Genomic DNA, 17,032 nt, shown 5'->3' with positions numbered 1-17,032 from the left:
ATTTTTTGAAGTATCTTTATACCTCAACATGAGAGATTTCCAATGTCAGTAAATATGTCATCATTGACATATTCTGAGTCATTGTGATATATACTGCAAGTATTTCCAAGGTCGTCATTTGTCTTTTAAGTCTGTATATGTCATATACATAAATGTGCAGAAGTTAATGCCTTATGTAATCAAGAATTATGTAATTCTTTATTAAAACTATGCAATCAGACTGGCCAATTTCTTTATGCTTCTGGTTTTATAAGCTGCTTAATAAGTCCTCCTTCTGCACAGAATAAATGAAATACTTTTTAGTATTTTTCTCCAACTTTACAAATGGTTTGCTTTCAGACACAGTTTTAACCCATCTAGATTTATTTTTCAGAGTTTGATGTGAGATATGCATCCTTTTCATTTTTTTTTTCTAAACTGGCAATCAATTGCTTCAACACAATTTATTACACTTGTCTTGTTCAATCAAGTTTCTGTCTCTCTGGAATTATCAAACATTCCTGGTATAAAGAACTGAGGCAAGTGGGAAAATCATGCAAGCAACTAACATCTTTAAAATCCTCAGAAACAAAGGATAGAAAAGTATCATCCTCCACACTCCCAAAACCTAAATAATAAGCTGTTGGCTCATACAACCAACTTTTAGTCTTACGGAGAAAAAAGAAAAACAACAACACATAGTACTTAATAGAATAGTGGTTAGCTTCTGTATTTCTAAATTAATTATAATAATTAGCAGAGGTCATCCTTACCACTCCTCAAATAAAGGTGGCAATCAAAACTACCTTCTACCAGAAAAAGAGGTCAAGTTGCCCTTGTTAGCTTGGGTTTACTAGAAACCATGTAACAGAAATCTCCATGCATTATTCATGAAGGAGTTAACACTGACACATATGAAAGAAAGAGCTCATCAACACAGCAGACAACACACGCCTACTTCAGAAACATTTCTGGTTGCTGAACAACAACTGAGTTTATTTTTAAGTCTTATGGATCTAAAAGAAAAGCAGTTCTTCCCTCATAAGATGTCCAAAAATAACCACAATTTCCCAGTACAACTTGGTATCTAAACTGGAATCTTTCAAAAATCCACCTTAATAGGTACCTCCACTTGACACATTTATGTTTGCAGGGTAGACGGGGGAAAGATTAAATGAAAATGACAATTATACTTGAAAATATAGTATAATGCATATTAATGTTATACTTAGGCACATTATTTACCCAGAGAATATATTTACATAGACAAGATAAAAACTTGAGCATTCGATGGACACAACCTGCTTTTTCTTCAATAACCAGTCAACCACAGAAATCTTTCTATACTTTAGAAAAATATACCATAAGGACAGCTGCTCCAACTTGCATTGCACTCCTCCTCTTTCTGAGACAAGGTACACTTCCTTTCCTATCTGTACTCTTACCCTACTGAGAGAGAAGGTAACATTTCTCGTACCTTTGCTAGCTCGCAGTTTTTGTCACTAACATTTCCACAATCACTCTCATTATCTTGATTATAGTGATGTAATCAGTTTTTGAGACCAACACTTTCTCCACAAAATAATAAAAACTGGTATCAAGATTTAAAAAATAACTGTGAAGGCAGCAGTATTTTATGCTACAGAATGACACTAGTGAAGATTTATTCCTACAAATATGTAGATTTTTTTTTTTTTAATCATGGAATCCATTGGTTTTCTTTAATTTATAAGGTATGAAGAGGGGTTTCTATGGTGACAAACATGAAGTTCAACTTGCACTAGAATCAACCACATTTCCGGGGGACCAGCATTCAGGAATGCAGGACATGCACCAAACTGGTAATCTTTTCATCACTGGAGCAAGAAGAGAGACTATGGATGCACTAGGGAGTGTGGGGCATGGGCGTGTGGATAAGAAGAAGAGGAAATGCATTACACAGCTAGTGAATCTTTATTGTTTAGACTATTAAGTCAAAATAGAGAAAATTATCTTCTCCCACAAAACCATACTGAGCTTTAAAACACAAATGTACAAGTATTTAGTAGGTTTCTAAAACAATTATTTCTTCATTCTATTATGTCTTTGGAGGTGAGAAGGAAAAGAGGATAAAAATACTAATGAAAAAATTAAAACCTAGAAGAATGAGAAAACCACCCACTAGCTTCTCGCCTTTAATGTCCATCTTTCAGTGACCGGACTCTATTAATCCAAATACTGCTGGAAACGGCCATATTTTTCAGATTCTTCAGTAATGTTTTTTCCCTTAAGTCCCTAAATGAAATTAAGCAAACACAACTCCTTTATTTAAAAAAAAAAAAAAAAAAAAGGCAGAACGATCTCCCAAATGAGAGAATTCTGTGCAGAGGAGCTTCAGTGTATGCTTCCGGTGCTTAGCTAAGCAGTGGTCTAGGTCCAGGCTCTGCCCTTAGGAAGAAGGCCTCCCTCTATAATAAGACCCTGTTCTGGGTGATCAGCTCTTAGGGCTTCCAGCAGCATGCCTGGCACAGGTCAAGGCCTTCTCATCAGGGTAAAGAAAACAGGTAAACTTACTTGTGCATTTCCAGTCATCATTTAAGGCTACCAGATTATTACATAATTAGCAAGGTCAAAAATCTGAGGAATCACTGAGATCCTCTCACTCTTTTATCCTTCTTTCAAATCTGTATGGAGGTTTCTCTTTTTCTTAAAGATCACATGTGGTATCATTTTATCAATTAAAGAATCCCCAAATGAGCTCACTTTTCTTTGAGAAAAATGGTCGGCTCTAAGTTCTATAATAAACTGCCGCTCTGTCTTTTAAAAATGAATTTAGTGCAAAGAAATAGGAAGATGAATGAATAATCTAACTTTTTCAATTTTCCAGCAGAATATCTTAATACTAAAAAAATGCCTCAAAACAAATACAAACAAGACAAAAAAGTGGCAAAGATGCACCACGATACACAAACAGTCCTACTTTCTAAGAAAACTGAAATCACACAGGAGTTTCACAATGTGTTTTAAAACACCCTCATTAGTGTCTCCTTTGTTGTTTTGTAGTTTAAATATTTCAGTTGATAGGCCAGCTTGCCAAAATTTGCTTCAACAAAAGAGTAAACTGCCTTGGAAAAAAAAAAAGAGTCAAACAGTCTTCAGTAAGCCAATATGTTGTGCTGCGCATAGCCGGCATTTGCCCTGTAAAATATATGCTTCTCAGTATGCACATTGTGTAATCCCTTTAAGTAACAATTACTAAGTTAAACAATGCATTATGTCCCACTGGCAAGAAGGAGTGTGATATGCAGCAGATAAGAAGATTCCATTAGGAGATGAATTCAGCTTTCAGCCCTGAGGCCACTAACAAAGGAATATGTTCAAGACAGGACTCAGTCAGAGAGTCTCAGGTGTGGTGAGAGAGGAGCAGCTGCTCCATTCAAGATTATACCTTGCAAACCAATTCAAGGAGATTGCCCAGGATTGTTTGCAAGGATAACAGGTGCATCTTGAACATAAAAGAAAATGCTTTGAAAATGTTTTGGCCAAAAAATTTCTTGTTAATCAGAAAAGGAGGAAAATTGTTCAAGGCCTATTGAAATTCTACTTTCCAACCGACTCATAAATACAGATTCCCTTCCCATTGAATTTATGTGGAAAATATATATTTCATATATTTAAAAAAGAATTATTATCCAATCTTTTACCATAATGATTATGTTTATTTACAGTATATTTCCAACATGGAAAAATAAGGAAAATACATCCATATACGAATGTTCTGCCGCGATTTAAGATACAGTAATATTTTGGCATATTTTCTTCAATTTCTCTTTCTTCTTAAATGGATATAATGTATTGATATTATAGATACAACTAATTTCCCATGCTTTCATTTTTTCTCCAAGAATAACTTCTTTCCGGAAGTTAAAAGGAATCATTCCTTCCTACACATTTTCAGATTTTCAAAATATACACACTCACATACACACTCATAAATAAATACACATTAAATTGCTCTGTTTATTAAATTTCTAGGAAATATAAATGAGTCCTAGAAATCAATAGAGAGACAAGCAACTCCATTATAAAATGACCAAAAGATATAAAGATGCCATTGCTGGATATGAAAACCAGATGGCCAATATATGAAAACCTGTTCCACTTCATAAGCAATCAGAAATCCAAATTCAAACAGTGATATATCATCTCACACACAAAAGACTGAATAAGCTTTATAAAATGTTACTTATTAAAAATTACAGAAAAAATTATATAAAGAAAAGAAAAAAATTATAGAGTATGTCACCAAGAAAATGAATATAGAGTTGGGTGAGGCACTTACACCAGTAATCTATTTCTAAAATGTCGATGGCAGAGATATATCATACGGTAGCTAAATTCTTCATTCACTTCCAGTGACTCAAACATTCTTTGCCATTCACTGTGGTTTTTACGTAAAGTATTCTTTGGCATTATTTTATATAAAAATATATGATGGCATAAATTCAACTTAGATAATAAATATTAAACTAATGCAAGAACTATTTTACTATCCAACTTTCCATGGAAATCAGTTTTAAAACCATTCAGAAAATAAAGTTACTCTTCTAATTTTTCCAAAGTAGACACTGCCAAAAACACAATTTAAGAAATACATTTCATTAAAATTTTTGTCTAATATGCAAATCTTAATCAAAGTTTGGAACTCTTCTATCTATCACACTGTATCACAGAACCCATATTTAAATAGTCCCTTGGAGTCTACAAGATACCCAGCTAACACTCCCTAAAGGAAACTGTACTTTAAGAGTGAAGTCATCACTGCATAAACATAAGGTCTTTAACATGCCACTCCCACAAAATCCCATTAGCAATGATCTCTGGGCGTAAGTTCTCTCATAAATAAAATGGCATTTCCTTTGTACCTTGGGAGGAGAAGATGGAAGGGAGGGACCATAATTCAGGTTATCACTACAAGCACTGCCGTGAAGAGATAAAATAGAGGCTTGAGTGGAGTAGATACTGCCATTATCAGGAGAGTACTGCGACTCAAAGGCAGATTCATCTGCTAAGTCAGCATCATTTGCGTTCACCTAGGAATAAAAACAATAATATCAGATGGGAATTCTGTTCTGTTACTAAGACTTAAGGGCATACTAGTATCATTCTCTGGTCTATTCTATTTTCTATAGGACCTCTTCCCTCTCTTCAACACATCAGAAATTAACTACTGTAACAGAACAAAGACAAACTGGTGCGAGCATAGAGGGTTATTTTGTTTCATCAATGAAAGGGCAAAAGGTAACAACAAAGGGCTTGGAGCAAGTCTAAGTTTAAATATTTCTATAATTTAAAAAAATCCTTTTTTCCAGTTACCTGGAATTATAATGTGAAATTATTATACTGATTACAATATACACCAAAACTCCAAATGGCTGATTCAGGAGCTGGCAATTGAAAAATAACTAACAAGAAGAACCATATCCTTCAACGACAGGATTATTAGAATCAAAGCAAGATGTGCACAATTAGTTATAAACACCTAGTGAAGAATTTCACAGGTTTGAAACCTCTCACTAGTCCAACACCACTAAGACAAGTATTTAAAATATTCCTTTCTAGTAACACTGAGGAATGCTTCCCAGCCCTCCAAAAAAATTTTAGGTCAGGAACCTGGCTTTAATGAAGGAAGTACTAGGAAGAGGATGTGTAATTTTTACACTTGTATAAATGTCATATGCGTATTTATATCTGGTATTTAGTTTTATACTTTATTAACTATTAACATAGCACTGGATCCTCTACCAAACCATAAGGTTCTCAGGAGCAAGAACCATGTATTCACAAAACAAAGTTGGTCCCTAAGTACAGTTATTACAGTGAATGATTTTATATGAAAGTGAAGTTGCTCAGTCATGTCTGACTCTTTGCGACCCCATGGACTGTAGCCTACCAGGCTCCTCTGTCCATGGGATTTTCCAGGCAATAGTATTGGAGTGGATTGCCATTTCCTTCTCCAGAGGATCTTCCCAACCCAGGACTCAAACCTGGGTCTCCTACATTGTAGACAGACGCTTTACCATCTGAGCCACCAGGGAAGTCCATGATTTTATATAGACCAAGTAAAAATAAAATTTTAATGTAAAAGCTTCTGGTAAATCAATAATGTTAACAAACACATATTCATAGAAAACATGAACATCTCCCTCTTTTGGAAGCTTTTGTGCTCTTAATCCGTAAGTGAAACAATGTATGTGACTTTCATATTATTAATATCTAAGGAAATAACATAACTGTTACATCATTAAAAGGAAGCTAAAATAACTGATCTCTGACTGAATACTGAAAATAGTTAAAGTATGCTTAGAGATATTCAAGTATGTATTTAGAGCAAACAAGTGCTTTAATAACTTTTGGTATGATGTAAAGATTAAATTTACATGTTGACATAATACACTGCTAACTGAATTTCTGCCACAAATCCAACATTTTTCAGGTTTATAATAGTTTGCTTTTTTTCTCATTTTGAACTGTGAGAACTACTGAAGTTGAAAATAAAATGTTAAGTTTTCCAAAACATAATGAACAAAGAATACAGTAAGACTTCAGAATGTTTTGAAAAGCAAAAATAAGACACATTTAAGATTTTGAAAGAAAGCTTGATAAGCCAGCGCACCACTAACCAGAGCCAAGTCAGCCCTGAAGAGGGCTTTATCAGCCAGCCCTTCCTCCTCGCAGGAATGTGGCGGGTAGAGAAAGGAATCCTCCTTAGCAGAAACATAACCCTCTTCTGGGGACAGCTGCAGGGAGAATGAAGCTCAGTGTTTGAGGATGAGTTTATGAAAAAGAAGGCGAACAGGAAAGAAGGAGGGAAGGGAAAACAGAGGAGAGGGGAGAAAAAAGTTAAGGGGGGGAGGAAAAATTGGAAAGTTTTCAAATAATGTTTTCAAGTTATAAAGTCATCATAAACAAACGACTTTAACATAAATGATGAGCAAAAAATATAATATTCATGTTGAACAGTTTTATATTTTAAGACACAGTAAGAATGCTTATCCCAATACCAACATCATCTGTTAGATGAGAATCCCTTTCTACAAATTTCTTTACCCTTCTTATAAAAAGATTATCAAAATCAACAATTTTTTACATTATAATAATCTTCTGGTCACCTACCAAATATTCGAGTTAAAAATGACTTCTAAATACAGAAATAAAGCAACTTTAAGGTGTTCAGATGTAGAAGAATTTGCAGAAAAAGGAAACATTAAAAAGAAGGACCAATATCTCTCTGTCATTCCTTACTAGAATATTAATTTAAAGAATGTAATTTCTCTGACAAGGATAGTTAGTGAACTCTCAATGGAGTCTCTTAATTTAGTATGGCTCAAAATACAACCATCACCACCAACACTATATGTATACAATATATTTACACTGCACTCCTGATTATTTTAAAAAATGTTAATTTCTTTGACAAGGACCTTCAGTAAACTGTCAATTAAGTCTCTTAATTTATCATGGCTTAAAATAAATCACCAACTCTGTATGTATACAATACACGTATACTGCACTCCTAAGGAGTCAAATTATAACCACGAGCACAGTGATGGATAACCTAGCATTCTTCTTACAATATCAGGAAAACACCAGCTAAAACATTTAGATTGTCTTGCCTACATCACCAATATGTGCAACAGTATTTCAGAGAAAAAAAATGTTTATCTTCTTTGCCCATACATATGAGTCTAATTTTTAGTAAAACTGACTTCATATAAATGAGATTTATCACAACTGCAATGCATATTCAATTTGGAATACTAAATACTCTTATGAAAGAAACTTATTTTGGAACTAACTAGGGAAAAAAAAGATTGCTTCAGAGTTAAGTGGCACAATTTTCCCTTAAGGGCAGTAAAACACATGTATTGATCATGTTTGCCATTTTCTTTGTGTAACAGAAATCAAATGTATGGTCAATATTAATAAATATGTAGAGTCCCATAATGCACTATCTTCATTCTTACACTCTTCATACTGAACCCTTGTTCTGATTCCTACAATCCTGGTTTAATTTGAGGTTTGCTTAATATTCTCTTTCTTCTTCCCTTCTTTTCTTCCTGTTTTCATAAATACATTTTCACAGGTTACCAAAATTTGTTATGGAATGAAAAGCAGGGCATAAAAAATCTACTCAACATTTTAAATACATCAACAAGCTTATTATCTAAATAAACTCTTTGACAATGTAAACAGACTTTTATTCGATGTTTATGCAAATATATCTATGTGTCTATGTTTATTTAAGAGAAAATATTATTTGTCTTTTCTACTTAAAATATATTTATACACTGAAAAAAAATACAAATATTGAGACTGTCTCTAATATTTCATTGCAATTCAATGATAAGAGCTATGTTGCAATCACTGTACCAAATAATCATACTGACATTATGTAGCATGAATTTATTAGTTGTTTTTATATTGTAGTAATTAATAACATGAATGCTATTCCCTCCCAGGAGGAGAACTACAGGCTGATGAACCTAAATTAGAAAGTTCAATTTCTTGCTCTGCAGTAATTATACAACAAATATTTTGAAGTCAACAAAATACCGGTACTTAATCCACTCTGACAGAGATTCTATTTCTTCCACTATAACTGAAGATTTCATTGTTAGCTGTTGTTATTAATTTCTCTAATACATCAACTTATTGGTATAGATATTTTAAAGCCTATTCTTTGAAAACATTTGTTTGTATATTGATCATGACCTTATTTTTGAATTAAAAAAAAGCTAAAAGTGAACCACAGAACATTAACTTTTAAATTTATTTCTGAGCTTCCTGGCTGTTTCTTTCCTTTATCCTTTAAAAAAATATTAATCAAAATTAAATTTTTACACTCATGGAGCCAATAACCATGCTGATGAAAAGTATCGAAAGTCATGATTCAATCATGAAAATACCTGAAGCAAAAAGGCTGAAAGTCACTTTTATTTACAAATAAAAAGAAATCAATAAAATCTGAATTCTTACAGGCAAAGGCTTGGCAACTCCTATTCTCACAGTTCCTGATGGTGCACCCTTCAGGGCCTGGACAGCTTCTTCGAGACTGCTGTTTTCCAAGTTAACATCATTGACAAACATGAGTCGATCTCCAGGAAGAAGTCGTCCATCCTTTTCGGCAATTCCACCAGGCACCAAAGAACGAATGACGATCACAGTGCTTGCTGGATCAACTGGATCCTGAAAGGACAAGAAAGCAAAGAGCAGGCAACTTCTCTCTACACTTCAAAATGTTATTACAGGTTGCACTCTCTGCATTGTAATGGATGGATAAATCTTTCAAAGTGTCTTTTAAAAATTCCATACAACACTTCCAGTGAATTATCTGGGTGAAGGCTATCTCCATTTTGAAGGGTTTAGGAAGAGACCACCCTAAACAATGGCATCCCCACTTTCAATGGTTCCCAAGTAGATGTTTTAAATTTTTTAGGTAAATTTAAAAGTGTGACGTCAGCTATTGATAAACAGTCCACTTTTATAACTATCATCTGAGATTCATGAATTATTAACAGCAGCATTTACTGACAGGCTGTTACTATTGTGGAACATCAGTAGATGGGAGTGTTCTGAGGAAAGGGCTTGTTTTTGGAATGAAGAGATACAGAAGGAGGCCATATCGTAGTTGATAATGCAGTGTTTGCTGATACACAGCAATCTTAATATTAGAACAAGACTCAAGAACCACACCTGAGAAAGAATACAACTCTCTGGAGTCATCTGAGACAGCCTGCCAGCTCAGTATTAATTAATGAGGCGCAGCAGCTGCACCTCATCAGCCCAGCAGGAGCATCCCCTCAGTAACTCGGCTTCGAGCGCAGCACGAGGATGCAGGCTGACCTAATTTAAGATTATTCATCAAGTTTGGTCAAATAATAAGAATATGAGAATTTACAATATATCCAAAATGATATATCTATCATTCAGTTCAGACAAAAGAAGTATTTGATAGTTTCTGTCTTACCACTCAAATATGAACCGTCCATTAAGAGCAAGGAAATAAAAACAATTTAGGTATATTCCCCAAAGAAACAGTAAAACTGTATTTCTATGATATTCCTAAAAAGTATTCTGCACAGTCTTCAAATTTCCAAGAGCTGAAATATAAAACAGCTAAAAAATCTCAATGTCAAAAAAATGCTTTATAATAATAATCTTATTATAAATTATTATTCTGAAAGACTAGAAACAAGAACACATATTTGATGATTCTAAAGTATGATCTACTTTTGCTCTGCCAGTAACAATACGCATTTAGCCTGTTATCTTTTTTAAAAAAAATTTGTTAAAAGTAGGATATATTTACCTGGTAATCTAAAATGCTAAAACCAAGTCCTTTGCTCCCTTTCTCCAGCTCTATGTTCTGAGTGTCGGCTTCCCACAGAGCCAAAGGTCCTTGAACTTCCTCTGCATTCTGACCCACATCAGTCATAGTCAGCACAGGATCCTCTGTCTCCGAGGACCCGATGAACTCACCTAGATCTACGTGAGGCTGGATAAACAGACCAGACAGCTCTTATTTCAGATGTACTAGATCCGCAGATGTACATACCAACACTATGAGGAAAAGGGAGATTCCCAGCATCTGTCCAGAATACAGCACTCGCATATGAGCAGCAACAGTTTATCAAGAAACCTTTATGAATTAAGGTAGCAACTTAGAAATAACCTAACTTGTAATAGGCACTTAAAATGTATGGTTCAAAGAGCTTCCATAAAAATACATAGTGATTCTATCTTAGTAGCATAATTCTATGTGATTTTCACCATTTTTCATCAGTGTCTGAATCACATCTGTTGTTAGAAAAAGAAATCTAAAGCTATTTTTGATATTAAAGAAAAAGAATGCTTATGATAAATTTGAACAATTCAAGAGGAAATGGCTGTATGTTTAAGTTCTACACACTGAGCAAACAAGGGTTCTGAAGTCCTATGAGTTGTGCACGTGATTGTTTCATTAATAAATTAACATGCACAGTGGCAAGATGATATCTGAAGACACACTGGCTTTGGCTTGAAGACTTCCTCTATTATTTTTATTTTATCTGCATTGCCTTGAGCTGCATTCTTAACCTGGGCTTCTCAGTTACCCATCTCAAAGAATTTCTGCAAATTAAGTAAGGTAATATTTAAAAAGCACTTGGCACAAAAATAGGGGTTCAAACATTAGCGTCTTTTAGTCAAATATATTACAGTGAGTCTAGATTAATTCAGTTTTGTATAGCTCTTGAAGACATTAGATAGGAAAAACATGTTTTTGATGATGAAATGTTACTTTAAATGCTATCTTTGCTTTTTTAACAATTATTGTACAGTAGGACCATGGATGCAAATCTGTCCACCTGGTTTATTGTAATAATCCCATTTATATCACATAAAATATATCTGGACATGTATGGTGCTACACTGATTTCTACAGAATTTGGCATTATGTTTCTTATTTTCCCCTATTCTTATCACCCACATGACAAGCACTGAGCTGAGGAGGTTATACAAAAGTATCTTTGACTAGATATGTACTATATACTCACTACTTTCATATTTCAATTTTCCCTCTGTTAAGGGGGACGTGTCTATTTCATAGGAATACTGTGAATAAATTATAGAAGCACCTATTTTGCAATAATACCTAATGACTGACATTTTACCTCAAGAAAAGTGAGATTCAGAAAGATGAAGTGACCTGCCTGTGGTCACAGAGAGAGTAAGGGTCAAGCCTGATTCGAACCTATGTCTGTCTGACTCCAAGGGCTAGCCTATACGCCACAGGATTTGTGAGGAAATCAGTACCAAGAAAGAGAAAAATAAGGCTTAAAGACTTTTAAACGTCGTATAGCTTTCCCATTATACATTCAGACTAGTCTCCTGTATCTGCGTGTCTGATACCTTTTCTGTGAGTTCAATGTCACATAAGTCCAGGCTCTCCAACTCTGACGGGGCGGTAGGTGGCACCGTTCGACGACAGCATACCACTGTCACCTCTATAGGCAGCTCTTTTAAAATGGTCACCACCTCCTGGTGATTCTCCCCAAGTAGAGTTATGCCATTCACCTGTGCAAAAAGACAAGTTGACCAAGAAAGAACACTTCCTAACACTTCAAAGCAATTTTTTATTACATTAATATAAATTGTACTCAAAGGATGATCACAGCTGTACTATGCTCAGAACTATGGCTGGATCTGTAGTAGTGCTGCCTAAAATAATTTACATGCAACACTACAGTCTTATTGGCGTTGGACTGTCTAAAGCACTCACAGAAAGATCACTCGCTTTCACCCATGTTTCATATGCCTGTGTAATAGTTTGGAAAGGGAGAATTAATAAAATTGTTCCCAAAGAATAAAGCTTGTTTTAAAATGAGATATTATCATTAAATGAAAAAATTCAAGATAAAAAATGGCATGTATTTTATTATATACTAATACATTTAAAAAGTGAGATAAATTAATAAGTTCAAATTTTCATACATATTCATTAAAAATATCTGGAAGATTGCATAGAACCAATAACAACCAGTTACACCTAATGAAGGGTTGGGACAGAAAAAAAAAACTACTCACTGGAGTATATCTTTGTCTTATATGTGATTATAAAACATGAATATATTACCTACTCTAAAATTTGAATGTTCAAAAAAATGTAAAGCCAGTTTTTATATTCTCTGGACCTAAAACAAACAAAAACCATGCATGGAATTAGGTCTGATGATCAATGTACATACAGATTAGAAATTTCTGCTGTGGGTAAAGTTTTACTTATGTATCTCTCTCAAGTACCCTTTGGAGGAGGAACTTGAAATAAGAACTTAATTGTTTACCACATTAAGCGTCCCACAGCCTTTTCAGAACTTTATTTACGAACGGGAAGATGGAATAGCTTGCTTACTTCCAACAGCTCATCTCCACTGAAAAGCTTCCCACTGTGTCCAACAGGACCTTCCGGGAGGACAGATCGAATAAAATGATGGCCTACTGTTGCTTCCAGACTTATTCCCAACCCACTGTTCTCGCTGAACTTGCTCACATGAGCCACCTGAAAGGAGAAATATCACAATTTTTAATATTCTTTCATTTTTCTTCTTTTTCTGTATATGTATTTTATGTTCACCCCCTAGAAGGTCAAATTTCTCACAAAAGCTTCAAAAACCTTATTTTAAAGCTGCCAAACCTTTAGCGTATTGATGTCTATTAGTTCCCTGAACCAACATAAACCAAGAGGAAGCAGCCAGGTGCAAGCTTCCAAGACACTCTGTGGTATCGAAGATGCTGACACCAGATGGAGGGTAGTCAGAGGACCACCAATAAAACCAGAAGCCTGAGCTCAAACCACACACAGAAAGACACACCCTTATCACCTTCCATGTGCAGGACCACACTAATCCCATTATGCAGACTATCTCACTTACTTTTCATAAATAGGTACAATGTCTATCCCTGCTTCCAAACTTAAAAAATGAGGTTCTGAGAGGTCAGTTTCAATAGTCACGCAGCTAATAAAAGCGCTTTGAACCTCAGCAGTCTGAACCCATGGCCCAGGCTCTGGACCGTACACTGTATCAAGGGGACAACACTTGTCTTTAAAAGTGAATCAAAGCTTAAAACAGGAGAGTAAACTTTTTATTTTCTACTGTTAATCTAAATAACGAAGAACATTACGAAATCACTATTTTTACAGACAGAACAGTCACTATAATATTAAAATCAGAAAGTATACTAAAGACAATCTGCTTTATCCCCTTTATAGTTAAGGGAACTGAGCAATAGAGAGACTGAGAAAAATACTGCTTAATTATAAAAGATCTTTTTCAAATCTTAATGATAATGAGCATAGAGTTAAAACTGGAAGCTGCATTATCTGAGTTTTAAACCTAATTTAAACCCAATTTTGTTGACAAAATCCTTCAATTCCTTATTTAGGTATCACTTCCTCCATGCAGCCGTCCATGTCCCCCCTTACAACATCCATCAATCCTTCTCTCTACTACCCCACTCCTCCTATTACTTCATTTGTGCTTTGTAACTACATAGGAAGCAACTGTAAATCCAGACATGTCATATTTACCTATGTTTGATAAGGGCCTATAAACAGCTTAGTCCTTTCAGACTTATAATAAATTTTCACACTTGATACATTACTGGAAGTGCCACCAAAGTAACATGTAGACAAAGGGCAGTTAAAGGTCCACAGTCTCCGTGCTGACCTCTGTGAGGAGTGGCCAGTGAAAGCGTCCTCTTACTACTCAAGTATGACCCAAAGGAGTGCAATCTCAGTTGTGCATGCCACCATGTTAACCCCACCCCACAAAGGAACCTTCCAACTTTCGTTTTGTGCTAAACTAACCATAGTGAAGCTGGACTTTTGTTGTATTCTTTCTTGACTCAATTTAAAATGGTAGTCACAGCTGTTGTTACTCAAATCTTACTTGACACAAGTTGAGTGTTTAAAAAAAAATTTGTAATGAGGATTAAAAGAAACATTGAGAATACTGCTTGGCACAAAGTACTCAGTAAATGTTATTTTTATTAATATTATATGTAATTATCTCCTGTGTTTTATCACCTTTAATCTAGAGCTACTTGAATATCATAAGCAATATGAAAATTTGTACCTAACCAAGTATTTTATTGTTCCTTTTGAAATTCCTGAAATTAGCTGGTATATACCTAAAGATTCATAATCAATGTCCACTTCATTAAAACACTTTTTAGAATAGCAGATCACAACTGCTACTCTAGGTATGCAAGTTGTTAAATAAACATGAAATGGTTCACTATGGCCTAAGAAAAATGAAAAAAGCATGCAGACTAAAAACCCTCAAGAAGAATAAGAGCATAAGAATGATAAAGAGTAAATAGGAAAAAGTTCTTTTTATAATTCTGTACTAAGTCATGATGATTTTTGTTTTATTTTCAAGTAAATTCTGTCATTCTATTCAGATTCTTTCCATAAATTCCAGGAATGAGAATCAGAAAAACTTTTCCTTTTATCTATATAATATACACTACGACAAGAAATAGTGATGAATTATAAGTTCTAAAACTTCTAGTCCTTGTACTTTAGCACCTTGGTTATTTACAATCCAACTTTCTCCAACTTTAATTTTTTAATATCTGAATCAGCACATTTAGGTCTTTGAAAAAAACCCTGGTGTTTGCAACTTCTCTAGGACTATTTACAATAGTCATCTTTGACTATTTATAATAGTCATCTTTATTACTGTCAGAAAGTCCCCGCTCAAATACAGTTCACAAATTAGGAAGTTAGGGAGGGGATGCTAACATACCACAATTTCATAATTAATCCCCATAATCCTTTGCCACTTGGTCAGCAGGGCAGCTTCCTGTTGTTGAGCATCTTCTATTTCTTCTCGCTCAGCTGACACTAATGAAGAGTAGACACAATTAGTGGCATACTACAAAAATCTCCAGGTTTCAATATTCTGTACCAGAGACACAGTGATGAGAACCTGTCTGTCATACTGTTAGGTAGGAAGTTAGGCATGAGCAATGAGGGGTGGCCTGGCTGAAAAGGATGCAAGCTGATCTCTAAACCCCATCCTAGACACACCCAGGGGAGCTCACAAATATGCTGCAAAATAACCACAGATTTTTCCAACTTGGGCACATGCACCCAAGGCACAGTAACCACAGGGGCTTCTCCAGGTAACCTTTAGGTAGCTAGGAAGGAGCCCACTAAGGGTTCATAAATACTCTACACACACACACACACACACACACACACACACACACAGAGACACACACACAGACACACAGACACACACACAGACACACACACACACACACAGACACACACACAGACACAGACACACAGACACACACTCACACAGACACACACACACACAGACATACACACACACACTCACACAGACACACACACACACACATAGAGACACACAGACAGACACAGACACACACACACACCTGACAAAAGACTGAATTGTGGGAAGGCATAAGCAACACAGCCTGCTGTTATATAACTTGCAGTTGTCAACAGGCTTTGAGCGGGTGCCCATCTGCATTCACTCTCACTGACTGGTGGTGAGTACAAGCCCTATTTTGCATTTTGCACAGGGCACAACCAAAAGGAGGAGACACAAAGTATAAAAAGGGGGAAGCCAAGAGGAATCAGAAGGAGGATGACAACTCCTTTGGGGTCGGCCTGCTCCCATGTCTTTGGAGTAAAAGATCTGTCTGCTTGAGCTGAACTGAGCTGTAACTCTCTGTTGCTTTAAACCCTTCAGTCCATCATACCAAATTTTTGTTGAAATGAGACAAGAACCAAGGAAGAACCGACATGACAATAATAAGTTTGACTCTTCTCCTAATATATGATTTACTCTTATTTCACTACAATTTTAACAATTCACTTTAGAACTGTATATTCCAACACTATTCTCTTTTAAGAGATATCTTTTAGGTCTTAACTATATTTCAATTAAAGTATCCATATATTATCTAACTTTTATTTAAAAGAATGAGGACTCTAAGTAGCTCTAGAATTCACTTGATGGCCCTCTAGTGACTATTAAAAAACTGTACTGCCTTCTATGTTAATCTCTTTCATTTTCATTTGGTTCTACAGAGTACAGAAGGGAACATGCTATGTCTCAGAAAAAAACAAACAAAAGAAATTAACAAATAATATATGCAACCCCATGTACTCCATGTACAATGAGAAAATATAAATAAAAAATAAGAAACAAATGGGAAATGTAGATTAAATTAAAACCCTATAATAGGAATCATATTAATTGGTAAAAAAAAAAAAAGAAAGTGAAATCTATTTTGTGAGGAAATTCACAAAACAATTATGTAAACAATACTGAATTAAAACAAAATAAACTGGTTGAGGATAATTTTCAAGTCATATTCAAGGATTTCCATGCCATCATATTTCTTACTCATAAAGGCTGTCTTTTAAAAAAATCTTTACAAGGCACTACTCCCTAAATTAGATATTCAACATCACTTTTAGCATTCAATTCTC

At 34.9% G+C, this 17,032-nt stretch overlaps 1 protein-coding gene across 1 annotated transcript in view; it reads right to left on the bottom strand.

Annotated features, from left to right (window-relative positions):
- LOC120860250 (multiple PDZ domain protein-like) overlaps window positions 1-17,032 on the bottom strand; it is a 175,350-nt gene that overhangs the window by 77,195 nt on the left and 81,123 nt on the right. The window contains exons 13-19 of the mRNA XM_040236049.1: window positions 15,309-15,406; window positions 12,911-13,057; window positions 11,911-12,075; window positions 10,331-10,516; window positions 8,998-9,207; window positions 6,642-6,758; window positions 4,884-5,051 (exon numbers count right to left, since the gene is read on the bottom strand). Of these exons, the coding sequence (XP_040091983.1) occupies window positions 4,884-5,051; window positions 6,642-6,758; window positions 8,998-9,207; window positions 10,331-10,516; window positions 11,911-12,075; window positions 12,911-13,057; window positions 15,309-15,406 (1,091 nt within the window). The remainder of the gene's footprint in view (window positions 1-4,883; window positions 5,052-6,641; window positions 6,759-8,997; window positions 9,208-10,330; window positions 10,517-11,910; window positions 12,076-12,910; window positions 13,058-15,308; window positions 15,407-17,032) is intronic.

The sequence above is a fragment of the Oryx dammah genome, unplaced genomic scaffold (genome assembly GCF_014754425.2).
Source record: "Oryx dammah isolate SB20612 unplaced genomic scaffold, SCBI_Odam_1.1 HiC_scaffold_11050, whole genome shotgun sequence".
NCBI lineage: Eukaryota > Metazoa > Chordata > Mammalia > Artiodactyla > Bovidae > Oryx > Oryx dammah.
This window is presented reverse-complemented; position numbering and strand designations above follow the sequence as displayed.